At 33.8% G+C, this 15,415-nt stretch overlaps 1 protein-coding gene across 6 annotated transcripts in view; it reads left to right on the plus strand.

Moving 5' to 3' along the window:
• POT1 (protection of telomeres 1) overlaps window positions 1-15,415 on the plus strand; it is a 78,089-nt gene that overhangs the window by 21,560 nt on the left and 41,114 nt on the right. For 5 of the 6 annotated variants that reach the window (XM_062583138.1, XM_062583158.1, XM_062583150.1 and 2 more), the window contains 2 exons: window positions 731-845; window positions 11,139-11,269. In XM_062583138.1, coding sequence (XP_062439122.1) covers window positions 731-845; window positions 11,139-11,269 — 246 coding nt within the window. Of the gene's footprint in view, window positions 1-730; window positions 846-5,097; window positions 5,172-11,138; window positions 11,270-15,415 lie in introns of those variants that run through there. The other variant, XM_062583172.1, reaches the window with a different exon arrangement.

Genomic DNA, 15,415 nt, shown 5'->3' on the forward strand with positions numbered 1-15,415 from the left:
TAGAGCTTTTTCTTTTTCTTTTTCTTTTTTTTTTTTCCTGTTTCAATAACTGAAAACCGGAGTTTTCAGTTAGTTTGGGAAAACAGATGTTCTTTTAAAGAAGCTAATCAGCATATTGTGTAACCTTAAGTTGAGAGGAGAATAGTCCTTAGATAGTAGAAAGTAGTCCTTAATTTCTTTAGTGCTCCAAATGTGTTACTTTAATAGGAAGACTTGTGCAATGGCTGTAAGATTCTGTGCAATGACACTACTGAGAAATCATTCATGTATATGTTGCTACAGCTTTTAAAAGCACTTTGGGTAGAGATGTTAAAATCAATCAGTAAAAAAATTATTTTCCAACATTCTTTACTATCAAGACTTTTATTCACCTAGGCAGACATGCTCAACCTTAGTTGAATTGACTGGTTAGTTTATAGCAAGGAAGTAATCACAGAAAGAAATGGAAATCAAATAGGTGTTAGATGCCTCATTGCCGGGGGGAAAAGGGAATATATACATCTATCTATCTATTTATCTGTCTATCTATAGAGAGTCTGAAGTGGGTAAGGTAGCATCTTACCTAGGACACCTGAGACAGAAAAAAATAGATAACTTTTATTATTATTTTTTTTTAAGACAAGGTAAAACATATCTGAGGAAGGATGTTGATAGGTGGACAGAATTTTATGTGAAAGTTTGTTTGAATAGATTTTTTTTTCTGTTCACAAATTTTATCATGTCTTTCCAGTCTGTTGCACCAAAATATGTATATACGCCTCTGAATCATCTTAAAGATGGAACTGTAGTGAATTTGTATGGAATTGTGAAATTCTTCAAGCCTCCATATGTAAGCAAAGGAACTGGTATGTATTTTATCCAAAAGAAAATTTAAAGTTTTTCTGTTGAACAGAGCTGCTACTGTTATTTTTTGTTTAAAACAAGAACTACAGAAATTTTGGTGATCCTTTGACCACGGTTCTCAGCTAACATCCAGAGAACAGAATAGCAGGTAAGGGACATCTGATTCAGTTTAGACACATTAGTGGAGAGAGCAGATGAAGAAGAAAGTATTTATCAGGATAATCTCATCAATGTAAAACAAGGAGAAGGACTTGAAAGTACAGAAGTACTGCACCTTCCCTTGTGGGAAGGGATTGTTCTGTAGCTGTGTAATCCTACATTGAAATTTTAACAATGTATCTCGTTATGGTATGCTATAATGTGATGCCAGAATGTTTGCTAGTTAGAACAGCTCTTTGGTAACTGAATCATTAATTTTGCCTATGGTATAAATGCTTACTGATTGTGCCTGTTTTGCTGGAAGACTGCACCATTTCACTAAGTGCTCGGTAAATACAAAAGCAGATGCAATCTCTGCTGCATTTGTTAATGTAATGACTACTCATTTTTATGGTCTTAACTGAGTTTCTTGAATAATCTCAGTAGCCATGAATTTAGCTAGATTTTTGTTCCCTAAAACCAAACAATCTGAAATAAGTATCTTGGAAAACTTTTATATGAATATCTGATTTTTGGTGAAAATTTAAATGTTTTTAAATATAAAACCTGGTGTCATTTAATGTCTTGAAAATATACAAAATAAGTTAGTGGAACAGTTGTCCTCTATCTTTCATGTAACTCATCTTGTATTCCTAGGATAAATATTTCTCAATGATGGGTACCTGTCAGGGTCAGTAGAACTACTTAAACAAAATTAGGTTTATTGTGAGCATGACTATTAGAATCTACATACTTGAATATGGTACCTCCTAATCTGTTAACAAGTGCAACTGTTCCATGCAAGTCCTAGGCTTTCAAGGAGGTAAAGCTTTTTCATTAGCTAGTAGTGTACTTCAAAGAAAGACTTGAAAGAAAGTATTATCTAGTTTGGAAAAGAATGCCTAATTCTTTTTGAAGAATTGAAATTTTGAACTTGACTTCAATTATCTTTAACAAAGCCTTATGAGAGAAGGAGTCAGAAAATTTTATATAAACATAAAAATGTTTTGTAGTTTTAAGCTCTCCTGGTATTGAACAGATCATAAAAGCCTAAAAGTTTAATACTCAAAATAACCAGTCTGGGTAACTGTAAAAGCAAGGTGTCTAAACATTTGCTGGCACTATATGTTGGGAGATAACTGTAGGAGAAAGTCTATTAAAAGCAGAAATTAGTTGCTGGAAGTATTAGTACTCTCCGAGTCCTATAACCCATACATACAGCATTATGATAAACTATAGCTGGTACAGTACAACTCATTTTTGTGATACTTTCATTCCTCAGTTTGACTAAACCTGAATTTTCTTGGTTATGCCTAAGCTAAGTCAATTTACTGAAGATTTTGGGGAGCCAGAATGTTAGTAACAGGGAAAAATGTCCTGCTGCTTGAGGAACCTCTGAAAACTGTGGCTAGCTCATGTGGAGGAGAGCTAACTTTAAGCAGAACCCTTCTGTCTGATGTGCTTGTTACTGATAACCAGTGGTGCACAGTATTAGAAGACAAACACTAAAGAAATAATTGAACTTGACTTAACAATCATAGCATTATCAAAAAATAAAAGGTTATTCTTAGGATACTGTCTACCACTACAGCTTTTGGAAACCTCTGTGTGTGGGCATGTGTATGTGTGTTTGCGTGTGTGTGTGTGTGCGTGCATACATAAGTTTTAATTCTCCTGTATTTATTTATTTACTTTACTCAAGAGTTGAATTACTGAACAAAAAATATCTTTTCATGAATCTTTCAGTACAGCTGTAACTGACTGTGCTGGCTATATGACAAATACATATTTCACATTCTTCTGTTTTGTCATTTCTAAAAGCTCCTGTTGTAGTGCCTGGTGGGGGGAAGAGGGAACCTTTCTGTTTCAGTTATTCTTTCACCTTTCTTTTTCAGCCCACAGTATGGGCAAATAGTAGCAAAGAGGGAGAACATTTGGAGAGTAATTTCTCAATTGTTAGTGGAATCAGTGTTATGAGTTAATAATGCTAATCTATGTAGTTTTGTGATAATACATATCTGGAAATCAGCTAGAAGTCTCCATTTCATCTAAAACACAGTTCAGACATCTTCATATTAATTTTAATTGAGTGGCTACACATCTGCTGACCTGTAGGCAGTTCTTACTTGCTAAGCTGTAAATGTGCAGTCTGACATTACAAAATAGACTGCTGCTTGTTTTTCTCAGATAAAATTCAACTATTTAAGCTGTGAGTTACGTCTCTTCACTGTTTGAGAAACAATGTTATGTACTTCTTGGATTTTTTTGTAATTCCTATTTTGTTTACAGTGCTATCTATGGCATGTTCCCTCTCCTCTTCTGTTAGACCTAATTTTTTTTTCCTTTCTGCACTGAAATTATTGTTCAAACCCAAGCAAATCAACTGAAAGTTTAACTATTGTTTGTAATATCTTTTAATAGTTGTCAAACAAAGTTGTTATAAAGCAATGATCTGTAAATTGATCATGTCAGATGGGGTTAAGAACACAGAGCTGAAGTATTATTTTAAGGTCTTGTAAGGCCTTACCTGACACTATTCTTTTCAGGCTTATTTAAGGCAGACCAAATAAATAAAAACTTGAAGCTAATATTTTCTCATTTAAATGATCACTTGTTGCAGAATTTAAGTTATCTGTGTATGCGTGTATGTGTATATATATATATATATATATATATATATATATATATATATATGGCATCAGTTAGACATAAATTACTGTGAAAAAAAGATTGTGGAAATAAAACTTAAATTGAACTTTGAAGTGTACCTGATCTGATAGGAAAAATGTGTGTATGTTTGGGGAAGTCATTTTTACAGATGCAGTGTGTTCCAACTTGCTATGAGATACTGGTTCCTGTGGCAGCCAACAAGTATTCTTCTTATCAACCAGATTTGTGGATCCTGTGTAAAGCTCTTCAAGCTATTGCAGGTAGCAGTTCAAGGCAAAAAAAACAGTTGAAATGTTCTGCTGTGATATTATAGTAGTTGCAAGAATTCAAGACCATCAGCCTGCCTTTATGGAACAGAGCAATTACATTACCTATAGGAGCAAAGCATAGTTCAGTTACCAATGCAAAGTATGCGCCAACCTTCTGTGATGAAGCCCTACTCGTGTAGTGATTTATACAAGAGTGCACAAATTATTCTGTGGAACTGTATCTTCCAACAGAACATTTGGAAAGCATGAATGTTTTGGAAGTGGTTGTGTGGCATGTGCAGTATTCCAGCCCATTTAAAAAGTAAGCGTTATTTATAAGGTGTAAACTAATTTTTGACAATTATTGTGCTTTTTATAAATTCATGCTTTGTTTTGCTGTAACTTTACAGTATAAAAAAGAAAGAGAGGAGCAGGGAAGAAGCTGTACAGAAAACTTTCCAACAGTCTAATACATTTGAATTTTTTCACTGGTAAATAATAGCGAGGCGAGAATAGAAAAATCCTAGTGCAGACGTAAGGCAGCCTCTTTTTATTACTTGAACACTAACTTGTTACTTAGACTATGTCTTTGTCAATGTTGGTTTCTTAATGTAACATTAAATGCTGCAATAAGTCTTCCTGAGCAAAGGGTTATTGCTAAGCTAGCTACACTAACGCGTCAGAGGGGAATTGAAGATAAAAAAGAAATAGCTTAAGAATAGTTTCCCGGTACTTAAAAACTTAAAATGCGGTGTTATTCTTTGTCATGATATCATGACACCTTTCAACATAATTAATTATAATGTTACTTTGTGTCATAACCTAGTAACCATAAAGTAACAATTTTCTTTATTTAGGGAGAGAGTTAAAGAGTAGATTAAACTTTTCAGTGCTATGTAGTTTTGGTTTTTGAGTTTTTTTTTTTTTTTTTTTTTTTTTTTTTTTTTTTTTGTAGACTGTATTACCCAGCTCCAGTAGATTAAGTGTAGTACATATAGAACAAATCTGGTTACATTAAAATTGCTATGTATGAGCACATTTTGTAGATACATCTTATAGCATAGTATTTATATTAAACAAGTTTGTGTTCTTTCCCTTAGGTCACAAATCAAAAACATACTATATATTATGGCCTATTATTTCTTTTTTGTATTATTTAGTGGTAAGTTAGATGCAAGGAATAGCATGTTTTCAAGGGACAAAGCTTCCAAAACACTGATATTTGACCTCAATGAGAAACAATGGCTGATGTGTCCAGAATCGCATCTCCAGGTCAGTACATGTATATATGTTTAATTGTAATCATATTAATTGTAATCGTATCTTCTCTGGAATACTTTCACATTCTACTAAGACCCTAGAAACATCACTTTGCATATCTTCAAGAAGTGGCCTGCTCCTTGGGCAGGAAAGCATGGGAGGAGAGAGGAGCAAAATTACACACAGTCTTTTTGCTAATGGCAGGACCTGCCAATGAATGCAGTGGTTTTAAGAGCAGCAGCTACAAGTATTGTTCGTAATGGAAGGAACAGGTCAGGGCTTCTGCTTGGTTATTGGCTTCAGTTTTCAAATAATGAATTTTAATAGCTGATATTTAACACATATTGCCAAATAGTTTGGAGTGCTGGTGGATTTTTTTGTTCATCAACATCAAGTTTTTGGTGAACTTTTTTGTTTAAGGTTCTGCTCTAGTGTTTTGTAAACTTCATTTCTTACTATCACTTCTTGTTGCAATTGTAACTCGCTTGCTACTTTATCATCAAACTCTTACTTTAAAACAATTTTAATTGATTTGGATTTTGATGTAAAAATACTTGCTATTCCAGTCAAATATTTAAATACTTTTCACACAGTCTAAGGTTGCATCTACTTGAAAGGGTGCATAATGCTCAATGCTTGCTGTAGGCTGTTCTGAATTGCTAGGGCATGAAATGGCTCTTGTCAGGGAATTCTACAATCGCATTAAATCCAGTGCCAGCCTGTACTAATACATTTTCTCTCTCATATTGTTTTAATAGAGTTGTATGTCTTTAAGCTGATCCCTACTGGAAGCACGGGCAGTAGAGCCACAGTGCTTTATCCATATAGGTGTTTATTCACTAGGTAGATATGCTGCTAGATATGAGATACTAGTCTTACAGGTGTTAAAGCATACGATTGAAGCTTTGCACTCTGTTCCCACTGAAAGCAAGTGAAAACTGGGCACCTGATTTAGTTTTGCCAGTTTATATATTTATAATCTGCAATTAAATGTTCTTTATCTTAATTGCCATGAGACTGAGAGTAAAGCAATGATGAATGAGGAGTTTTTATTGTGATCATTAAACTTATATGCCACAGGAAATTGTTTTAACTGAGGATGTTTCAACTCAGGGCATGTACTTTGGAATGTATGTACATGAGAATCTGTTTTGGACTATTCAGAGAAATACTCTGGGTCCTTTTTGGCACAACAGGCAGATGGGGTTCTGCAAGAAAATTAATTTCCTCTTGATTGTCTGCTGGAAGATCTGTTAGAAGTGTTCAAACTTGTGTTCTAGATTTTCTCGATAATTTAAGTCTTTATTGTTATTATTAATAAAGGTGATTGACACCTCTCTCCTCCCTGAACACCAAGGACATCTCAGGCATTTAGCTGCAATAGAAATAGCAAGTATATATTTTTTTAAAAAAATTCTTCCTGCCTCCCTCTTTATAGTGTCCAATTACAGAGATTATCTGAATTGACCATGAAACTTTTGGAAGATGACAATGTGACAACTGCTTCCCCAACCCTTTCTGTTAAATGTTAGTTGGAAATTAATATTTTCCTTAATGCAGAGAAGAGTCCTTGCTAAATAATAAGTTATAAAAGTAATTTTCCTGGGGAAACCTCCATTTTGTTTATTCCATCAGATGTATGCAGTATATTCATATGTCACATGTTGAATTAAGATCCCATTTTAGCCTACCTATGTGTGCGTGTGGACAGTAACTATTTAATTTTGGAAATATTTTTCAGAATCAAAATTATTAAAAATTAACATATCTTGAGCTGAATACTGCACAATATGCAAGTAAAAGAAAGGCTTCTCTGTATTTTTTGCAGTTTGTATTTTATGTATCTTTGCTTCTTTTGTTGAGGACTTAACTTGGAAGTATCAGCAGTTTTTGTCTTTATAGTAAAACTCCATTGCAATTTGTACTGAATCATGCTGAAGAAATTAGATGAATTGTTTAAGATTACCTTTAATGATTATCAGAGAGTTATTAATCATGATTTATATTGAACAAGACAAAATAAACAACACTTTCTTTTATAGTATGTAAATTTGTTCAATTGTACAGCTGTTGTCATATTTTTAAGCTAAAATTTTACAAGTAAAAATTATGAACTCTAATATTCCCCTTCCTTAAGGAAGTTATCAGTGGAGCAGATTTATCTAGTAAGGGAAAATTATCCCTAATATTTAAATTTTCATTAGCTTTTTAAAAATTTTGCCTCAGTAAACTAAAAGACTGAGGGATATTTCTTCAAGGAAAAGTGTACTATAAAAAAAGAATGTTTGAGCAATAACATTTATTATAGTTTCATGTAGCACTTGGGCATTATTTAAGTTCAGCATACTATTTAGAGTTAGATGCTTTTTATCTGTTTAGAAAAGTGAATTCAATCACTGAACTGTAATGCTGCTTTGGAGAGCAAAAAGCAATTTTCACATTGCAACTGAAAAGGGAAGTCTTGGTGACTTTTCTTTTTTAACCTTCAAAAAGGACTTGCTGTATGAGAATTTCTTTAATAGAAAATTAGTCTTTATGCTTTGTTCTTGAAGAGCCTTATTTTAATTAGATTTATTGCTCTGTTGGTTAGAGCGTGGCGCTGCTAACGCCAAGGTTGCGGGTTCAGTCCCCGTATGGGCTATGCTGAGGGTTGGACTAGATGATCTCCCGAGGTCCCTTCCAACCTTACCATTCTATGATTCTATGATTGTCAAAGTGGTGTTTTGAGATCATGAAGGGAAGTCTATAATTGTGTAGGAGGTGCTCCCTGATTATGTAGCAAACAGTATTTTATACTACTTTAAGTAGAGTGAATATAGGTCTTTTGAATATGCTAATTGCACAGAAAATGGAGAGTGAGCATTGACCTTTTTTCCTGCCTTTTCATGGGTAGCAACATGCATGAAGCTGACCAGGTTATATAATCACAGCATGAAACAGTAATCACAATTTTAATATGGAGGGATTTTTATTACTTCATTGTAGGTAATGTCCATGCATTGTAATGCATTATCCTTTATGTTCACAAGAATGTAAATCTATGGACTGTATGGGTTCTGTACTCTTTGTGGCTCATTTTGAACATAATGTTATTAGGCTACTATTTTTTTTAAATTTAGAATCCATAACCAATAAGATAAAATTACCCTTCATTGCAATACAATAGTAGATACTTGCAGTTTCAGGTCTGACTTCATTACCTTAGCATAGAACACCAGACTGAGTGATCATCCAACACCTTTCTGGAGCTTTTTGCAGTAATGTGCAAAAGAATGACATGTAACTGTGTTTAAGTGCCGCTGAGTAGAATTAATCGTTATTGAGGCTATGTAAAAGTAATTAGGAAAAAAAATATCCCCCTTATGGAAATCCTATCTTTCTTACATTTGTAAGAAAATGAAATCTATTTGTATTATTAAGCCTTCTTTCAGTATCTTTTGACACTTTTTCATTCAATAGAGTTTGAACTTTTAATTTTAAACTTTACTTTAAGTATTAAAGGGCATATTTGCCAGATGCAGCAGAGTGTTTCTTTTGAATTCAGTGGACAGACAAACATATGTTTTAATCCATCTAACAGATCTATCTTCGTCATGTCTGGGGGAAGTTATTCAACATGAATTTATACATGACACTTGTCTGCTTTTAACTGCCTTCCTATACCTTTTTGTATAATGCAAATCTGTCAGTTTTAGTGGACTGATATTTATTGCTAAATAACTCTGAAAAAAGAAATCATTTGTTTCTGTCTCTTTATAAAATGTGTGTTGGAGATGTTATCAATTCTGCTTCAGTAACACCTGTGTTCAGTTCCCAGATATGCAAACTCTGGCTTAGTGTCATTGTTGCTGAAGGACTGTCAGAGTTACAGCTAAGGGAAGTTTGTTGTTGTTGAGTTTTTTTATTTGGTTGGCTGGGGCGGGGGTGTGAATTGAAAAGATGTCGCATACTTCAAGTTTATTAGGAATTTTTTTTCTGATAGCCTGCACCATTGTTATGATTACAAAAATTGGACTTGATATAGGCTATTTGCATACCAGCATAAAATTTAGTCAAAGTATATTTGCTTTTTGAAAGATGATAGGTTGATGACACTGTGACAGTCTGTGTCAGTTTAAATAAAATTGTGTAGCTTCCTTGTTCCAGTAGAAAGTATTTGATACTAACATTTTTGTAAGATGGATGTTAGTCTTATTTTCAGAATGGACATCTAAACGTTGTTTATGTCAAGTAGCAATGATTGATTAAATCCTTGAACTTCATTTATAAAGTCTTCTGGTTTTTAATTTCACTATTGCAGAAATTGAGAAAGGCACACATGCACACAAGTAGCTTATTATCAGTGGTTTCATGTTTCAGTTTTGTATGATCAGTTTCTGTAGTTTGTTCAAATACCAGTTAGCATAGAATTCATAATTCTTCTGTTTTGATAATAATTGTTTTGGTGCTTTTGCCTCTTTAATATTGACGTGATAATCCCTGCTGCGTTATGTTCATGTTGTTTGATACTTTGTCTTGAGAGTTTGATGTCTTGAATAGCTTTCCCATTCTTGGTACCTCACAAGAATGGATGCAAGTCTTCTATTTCTAAGAGTTATAACTACTTTTATTTTAGGGTGTTAAGATTCTACTGTTTGCCGCTATCAAAAAACAACATAAAATTGGCAAAGAACTTTTTTTAGTGGAGACATACAACAATAAGATCAAAAAGTCATAGTAAGCAGAAGGAGTGAATAGATGTTTTAAGTAAAAGAAGAGTTTCTGCTTCTAGACCATACATCTGCATTTTGTTCTATGGATAGCAATATGAATAAACGAAGAATCACAATGACAATTTATACTCTTAAATGAGGTTTGGGAAAGCAAAAATGTGAGTTAAAGTAGTTTAAGAAATTGGAGAGTTACTGAAGCATTTTGGGTAATTTATATCTTATGTTTTGTACTTTTTTTTAGTTAGAATGAACAATAGTTAGCAGCACCATCTAATTCACAATCCAAAATAAATGCATAGTTGAAGGCTGACATCAAGGTAGAAATAGACGTTGTGATGTTGTCACACTACTTCTCTGTTTAAAAAATTGTGATTCAGCCCTGAACTGTAAGTTTTAATAAATATCAGCATAATATCTGACTGAAAAGCACTCTGTCTTCTTGATTAAAAGTAACTAGGACCAGAATTGCAGATGTTAAAGTTTTTAAATATATAGCCAAATAGACATTGGTTGTTTGAAAAGATCTTAGGGAGGTTAATCAGTCTACTCATGCTATGAAACAATGTCACTTTACACTGTCACTCCCTTTTATGCTTACAAGATATATGAACACACGTGCTTCTGTAACCTGAACTGTAAAATATAATTTGTTATCTGCAGATACTACTGTATTCTGGACCATTTTGCTTTGTCATAACTATGTACTTGTTTTGAATTTGATCTTGTAGGTTACTGATGAAATTGAAAATCTGTTACCAAAGTTTAAATTTAAAGGGACACATTTCAGATATCTTCAGAGCACTACTTCGTGACTGCAAAGCATACATCTTGCTTGTATGTTTTGGTGAAATGAAAGATATGTAATTTATGCTTTCATTTGCTTTTAGAACCTGCAGAGCTCATTGTCTATTCAGAAAAGACATAAAAATCTCAAAGGAGTATTTACAAGTGGATGTACACCTATCCTTCCCATTTTATAGAGACTTGAGAAAAAAGTCTGTGTTACTGAAGAAGGATAAAGTTTGTGCATTCTTCACTGACAGGCTTGTCCTTAATCACCCATTTCATTTTCAGCTGCTTGTTCTAATGATTTGTACAAAGGACCACGTTTCTGTTGTTAGGCTATTGTAACTAAACTGTTTTTGGAAAAGTTATACTGATCCTAGCAGAAAAATATGACTCTATGGCCATTTATCCCAACTTTAATATCTGAGTATTAATCACTCCGTAATGTCTATTACTCATTCAGTCACTTCATATTTTCCAGATTACTGCTCAGTTGTAACACTCGTGGACCCGTCAAATGTGAAGTTAACATGCACTCTTTTTAGTGGAAATCTAGAATCCCTTCCAAAAATTTACAAAATTGGAGATATTGTTCGATTTCATAGAATAAAGGTAAGTGTTAGATATTTTAAATGTGCTTGCTTTTTTGCAATAAGAGATAACACTCTAGGGATAATTTACTTCTTCATAAACTGAAATTCAAGTATGCAGACATTAGATAAAGCAATTGATTGATAAAAACTGAGGTATAGTTATGCTTTGCACCAAAATTGGAAATTAGCTATCAAATATTTAGCATTAAGAAAAAAGCACATTAATCTGTTGTCCCTCTTTGGAAAAGTGTTAGATGTGGTTATGACAGCTCCAGAACAGCATTACCTTTGTTTGAACGTTTGTTAAACTAGTTAACAAAAATGGCTTGATAACACTTACGGATGCTTAGAATTGAACTTACATAAATATGCATAATTTATTCCTCTTCAAATTATTAGAATTAAATGAGCAATTGATCTGGAACTTCTGTCAGAGAGCAGTTTAGAACAGCCAGAGAGTTACTCAAGTGTATGTGACATTCTTGGGATTGTTAGTACAATATGCTCTTAGCTGATTCTTTGATGTCTTCCTGCCCTACCCAATATTTACTTGTATCAAAGGCTGCAAAGGAAATAGTGTTGATATCTTTGGTACTGCATCTGCTAGTTTACAGCTGTGTACAGAATGGAGGTGCTGAAGGGGAGTCTTGGAGTGCTGCACAATACTCAGAAGGAAGTGCAGAATAGTATACCTAATTATCTGTTTAGTTTACTTAAATATAGCAGAAATGAGAATATATGCTGAAAGAGGCCATTTAAAAAACAACTTGATGCATAAGTGAACATTTTTGAGTGTTCTGGGAAATCTAGGACTGTATGAAATGTTGATGAAAGGTAAAGATCAATAGTACAGAGCATATCAGATTTAGTAGCCTGTAGTAGGAGAGAGAAGAAAAAAACGTGGCACTAGGTGTAAAAAATGGTAAGATTTATCCAGTATTGGAGACTGGTGCCACTGAAATTATTAAAAAAGAACTTAAGATTCAAAAATAGTTTTTGGTTTTGAAAATCATTTATTCATGTATATTATAAATATTTACAGTTGAGAGAAAAAACTAGATAACTTATTCAGGGTTAAAAGAAAACCTTCTTACAGGCAACTTACAATATAATAACAGTAAAATTACACTAGATTTAGACTCTGAAGCCTAAGTTGCTAACAAGAACCAGTTGTTGCCAGTCTTGAAAGTTCATTGATTTGACTTTAAATGGGAAAGTCTTATGCTGCATTTCAGATTCTGTCTAAATCCAGTAGGATAAATGTTGCACAGATATCCTGGTTTCTGAAATTCAGTCGAGGCAGAAATGTGCTTGTTTCTTCTGAGATCAAAATATGTATTTTACAATACATGTATTTTACTGTAGTTCTTACAGAAGCCTGCTAACTGTAGAAAGGAGAGTGATCAAAATGGAAGAATTGGAAAGTTGCACATCTGTAGTAGGTTAATAGTGGAATTTTTGAGAAGTGAGAACAGGTTAAAAATAAAAAGACAACTCTCAGGGAAATCATGCATATGTTCTGTGTTAGACAAACCTGTTAGTGTCTCAGCTCCACTGTTTCTCTCTCATGTAAACTTACTAATAAAGTCTGTTGATCTACTGTGTGAAAAGAAACTCACTGTTTTCCTCATTTTGGGAACGAGGCATGTTTTTTGAGGAAGTCATTTTACAATCCTTATCAATTAGTTCTTAGTCTTCAAGGTCATGTTACTGTGTGTTATTTCTCAACAGAGTCTGTTAATGTTTCCTTTCTCATGCACGCTTTCTCTGAATTAAAAAAAAATTATATATATAATTAGGATTTTAAGTACACTGTCTACAATTTATCATTTACTCTCCTGTTTTCTTCAGATCTCATCATCCTCCCTTAGCTTACTGAGTGGAAATGAATAGAGAGTTACAAAGGCCGTAATCTGTGAGAGCTATGTTTAGTAGTGAGGGCAGGTATACATAGTCTTCACAGTGTATATTCATAATTCTGTGTGACAGAAATGCTTTCTAGAGACTCCCAAGGAGTTGACATTGATTGCAAACACATTCTAAGAACAGTTGTTTCTTACTACCCTCACAGCTGCAAATGAATAAATTCTCTTCGTAGTAAAACAGATGTTGGCAAGGTCCTATGGTTCAGAGATAATAATAGTATAATGAATTCTGTTGGGATTACTGAGGATAGAGAATCATGTTATTTGTTCAGTATTTGTTTCAGGAAATGAAAATTTTGATAACAGGATTGAAAGGTTGTGCAGTTTTAATTACATTTCTGTTAATATTTCTTGAAATACGTTTTATGATTTCGTATGAAGATGCTTAATGAACCATAATACTTGGTGAATTACAGTGCTGTATTTGGGCTTTCAACCAGTCAGTGCTCTGCTCAGTGTGATGACAAATGACAGTGTAGGGGGGAAGAAATTTTTTCCCTTAATAGTAGAAGTATGTTGTCATAGAGAGTCTTTTTATCAAGCAGCTAAATCTTTTTGTCTTCTGTATTACACACAAAAGATACCACAAGTCATATTTTCAGAGATTTAGGAAATGCTGAGAGTTTGAGCTTTGTGTGTAAAAGCTGAATTTCTCTATGCATGTGTGCATAGCTAGTCTTCTAATTACAAGATGCCATACTTTTTTATATTTATTTGTTTGTTTGTTTTATTATAAGAGCCATGCATTCCAGTGCATAGGAATATCATTTAGGAGGGCATTCATCTTGCCTGTGTTTAACCGTATAAAAGCTAGGCCTGTGATTTAGTTGTCTGGACTCTATCTTACCTTCAAAGCAAAGAAGTTTCTCAAGTGGAGTTTTCATGGAGCTTTTCTTTTCTCGTTCTCTATAGAAGCTCTTAATACCTCAGATTTATTGCATAATACTTAAGTTGTTAAAGAGCAAGAGGAGGAATCCTGCTGGTACTGACTAAATTTGCATTATTTTATCTTTATTGTTATGTTAGCTTTTGTTCTACCTCCCTTGTATTATTCAAACCCTGCCATGATGGTAGAATTGTTAATTTTTTCATTGGCTTTTCTCTAGTATTTGTTATTACTTCCGAGCGATTCACAAACAATCTCTAGAGATCATCTTGTCCAACACCCCTGATCAAGCAGGGTCAGATGCGGCAGATTGGCTAGGACCATATCTAGTCACGTTTTGAATATCTCCAAGGATGGAGATTTCATAGCCTCTGTGGGCAACCCATTCCAGTGTTCAACCACCCTCACAATAATAAATACTTTCCTGTGTTCAGGTGGGATTTCCTGAGTTTCAGTTTGTGCCCACAGCCTAGACAGTCATTATCTATCATGTGTTTTATTGTTGTTTGTGTCCAGAATACCCCGCCTCATAGAGCACTTCATTAATATTATAGTATAGTATTCATAGTATAGTATTTCAAAGCATAGTATTCATTAATATCAAATGTAGCTGTGAGGGCTTAGCACTTCAACAGCTCAATCCCTATGTTACTCAAGTTCTTGGAGGATGAAGAGCAAATGAGTGACCTCGCATGATAAACTTTGCTTATGTGACTTCTTCAGTGTAACATAGTTTTCATAGCAATTAAAAAGATCAAAGTCTTAATTTTCTGGCCTTCTATCCTAGTAACCTTGGTATTATTGTCCTCTTTTGTGACTTGATTTCTTTAGTACATAGGCTGTGATTGCTGGAATGAATGAGGCAGGGTGCTTACAAATGACAGCTTCTTCATTACATGGATCTGATTTATCACCACTACACATATTGAGTCATGAACTGAATGGGAAAATGTCCTGTGGAAAAATAGGATAGTGAAACCAGATATCATAATATAAATGTGCCATGAGCTGAAATGTATTTGCACAGGCAACATGTGTAAGCATGTGCGTAACTATGGCACCTACTAACTTTGGAATGCTTACTTGATGTAATTTTAATGTTCTAACTTTGCAATTTGGGTGCAACTTTATAGCTCTTCAGAACAACAAATAGGAGAAAAACAGCAAGAAAAAAATTGCTTGCACACTGTCATATTGATATGCAGGGTGATTCATAATCTTTAGATTCACTGTATAAACACATACGACCTTTGACCAAAAATGTCTCATGTTTAATTTAGGTGGTTGTTTTCTGGATAGCCAGTCAGTTGACAAGAATAAGATACGTGTTTTTTTTTTAGTGAGTTTCAAAGCT

The sequence above is a fragment of the Rhea pennata genome, chromosome 1, assembly GCF_028389875.1.
Source record: "Rhea pennata isolate bPtePen1 chromosome 1, bPtePen1.pri, whole genome shotgun sequence".
Classification (NCBI taxonomy): domain Eukaryota; kingdom Metazoa; phylum Chordata; class Aves; order Rheiformes; family Rheidae; genus Rhea; species Rhea pennata.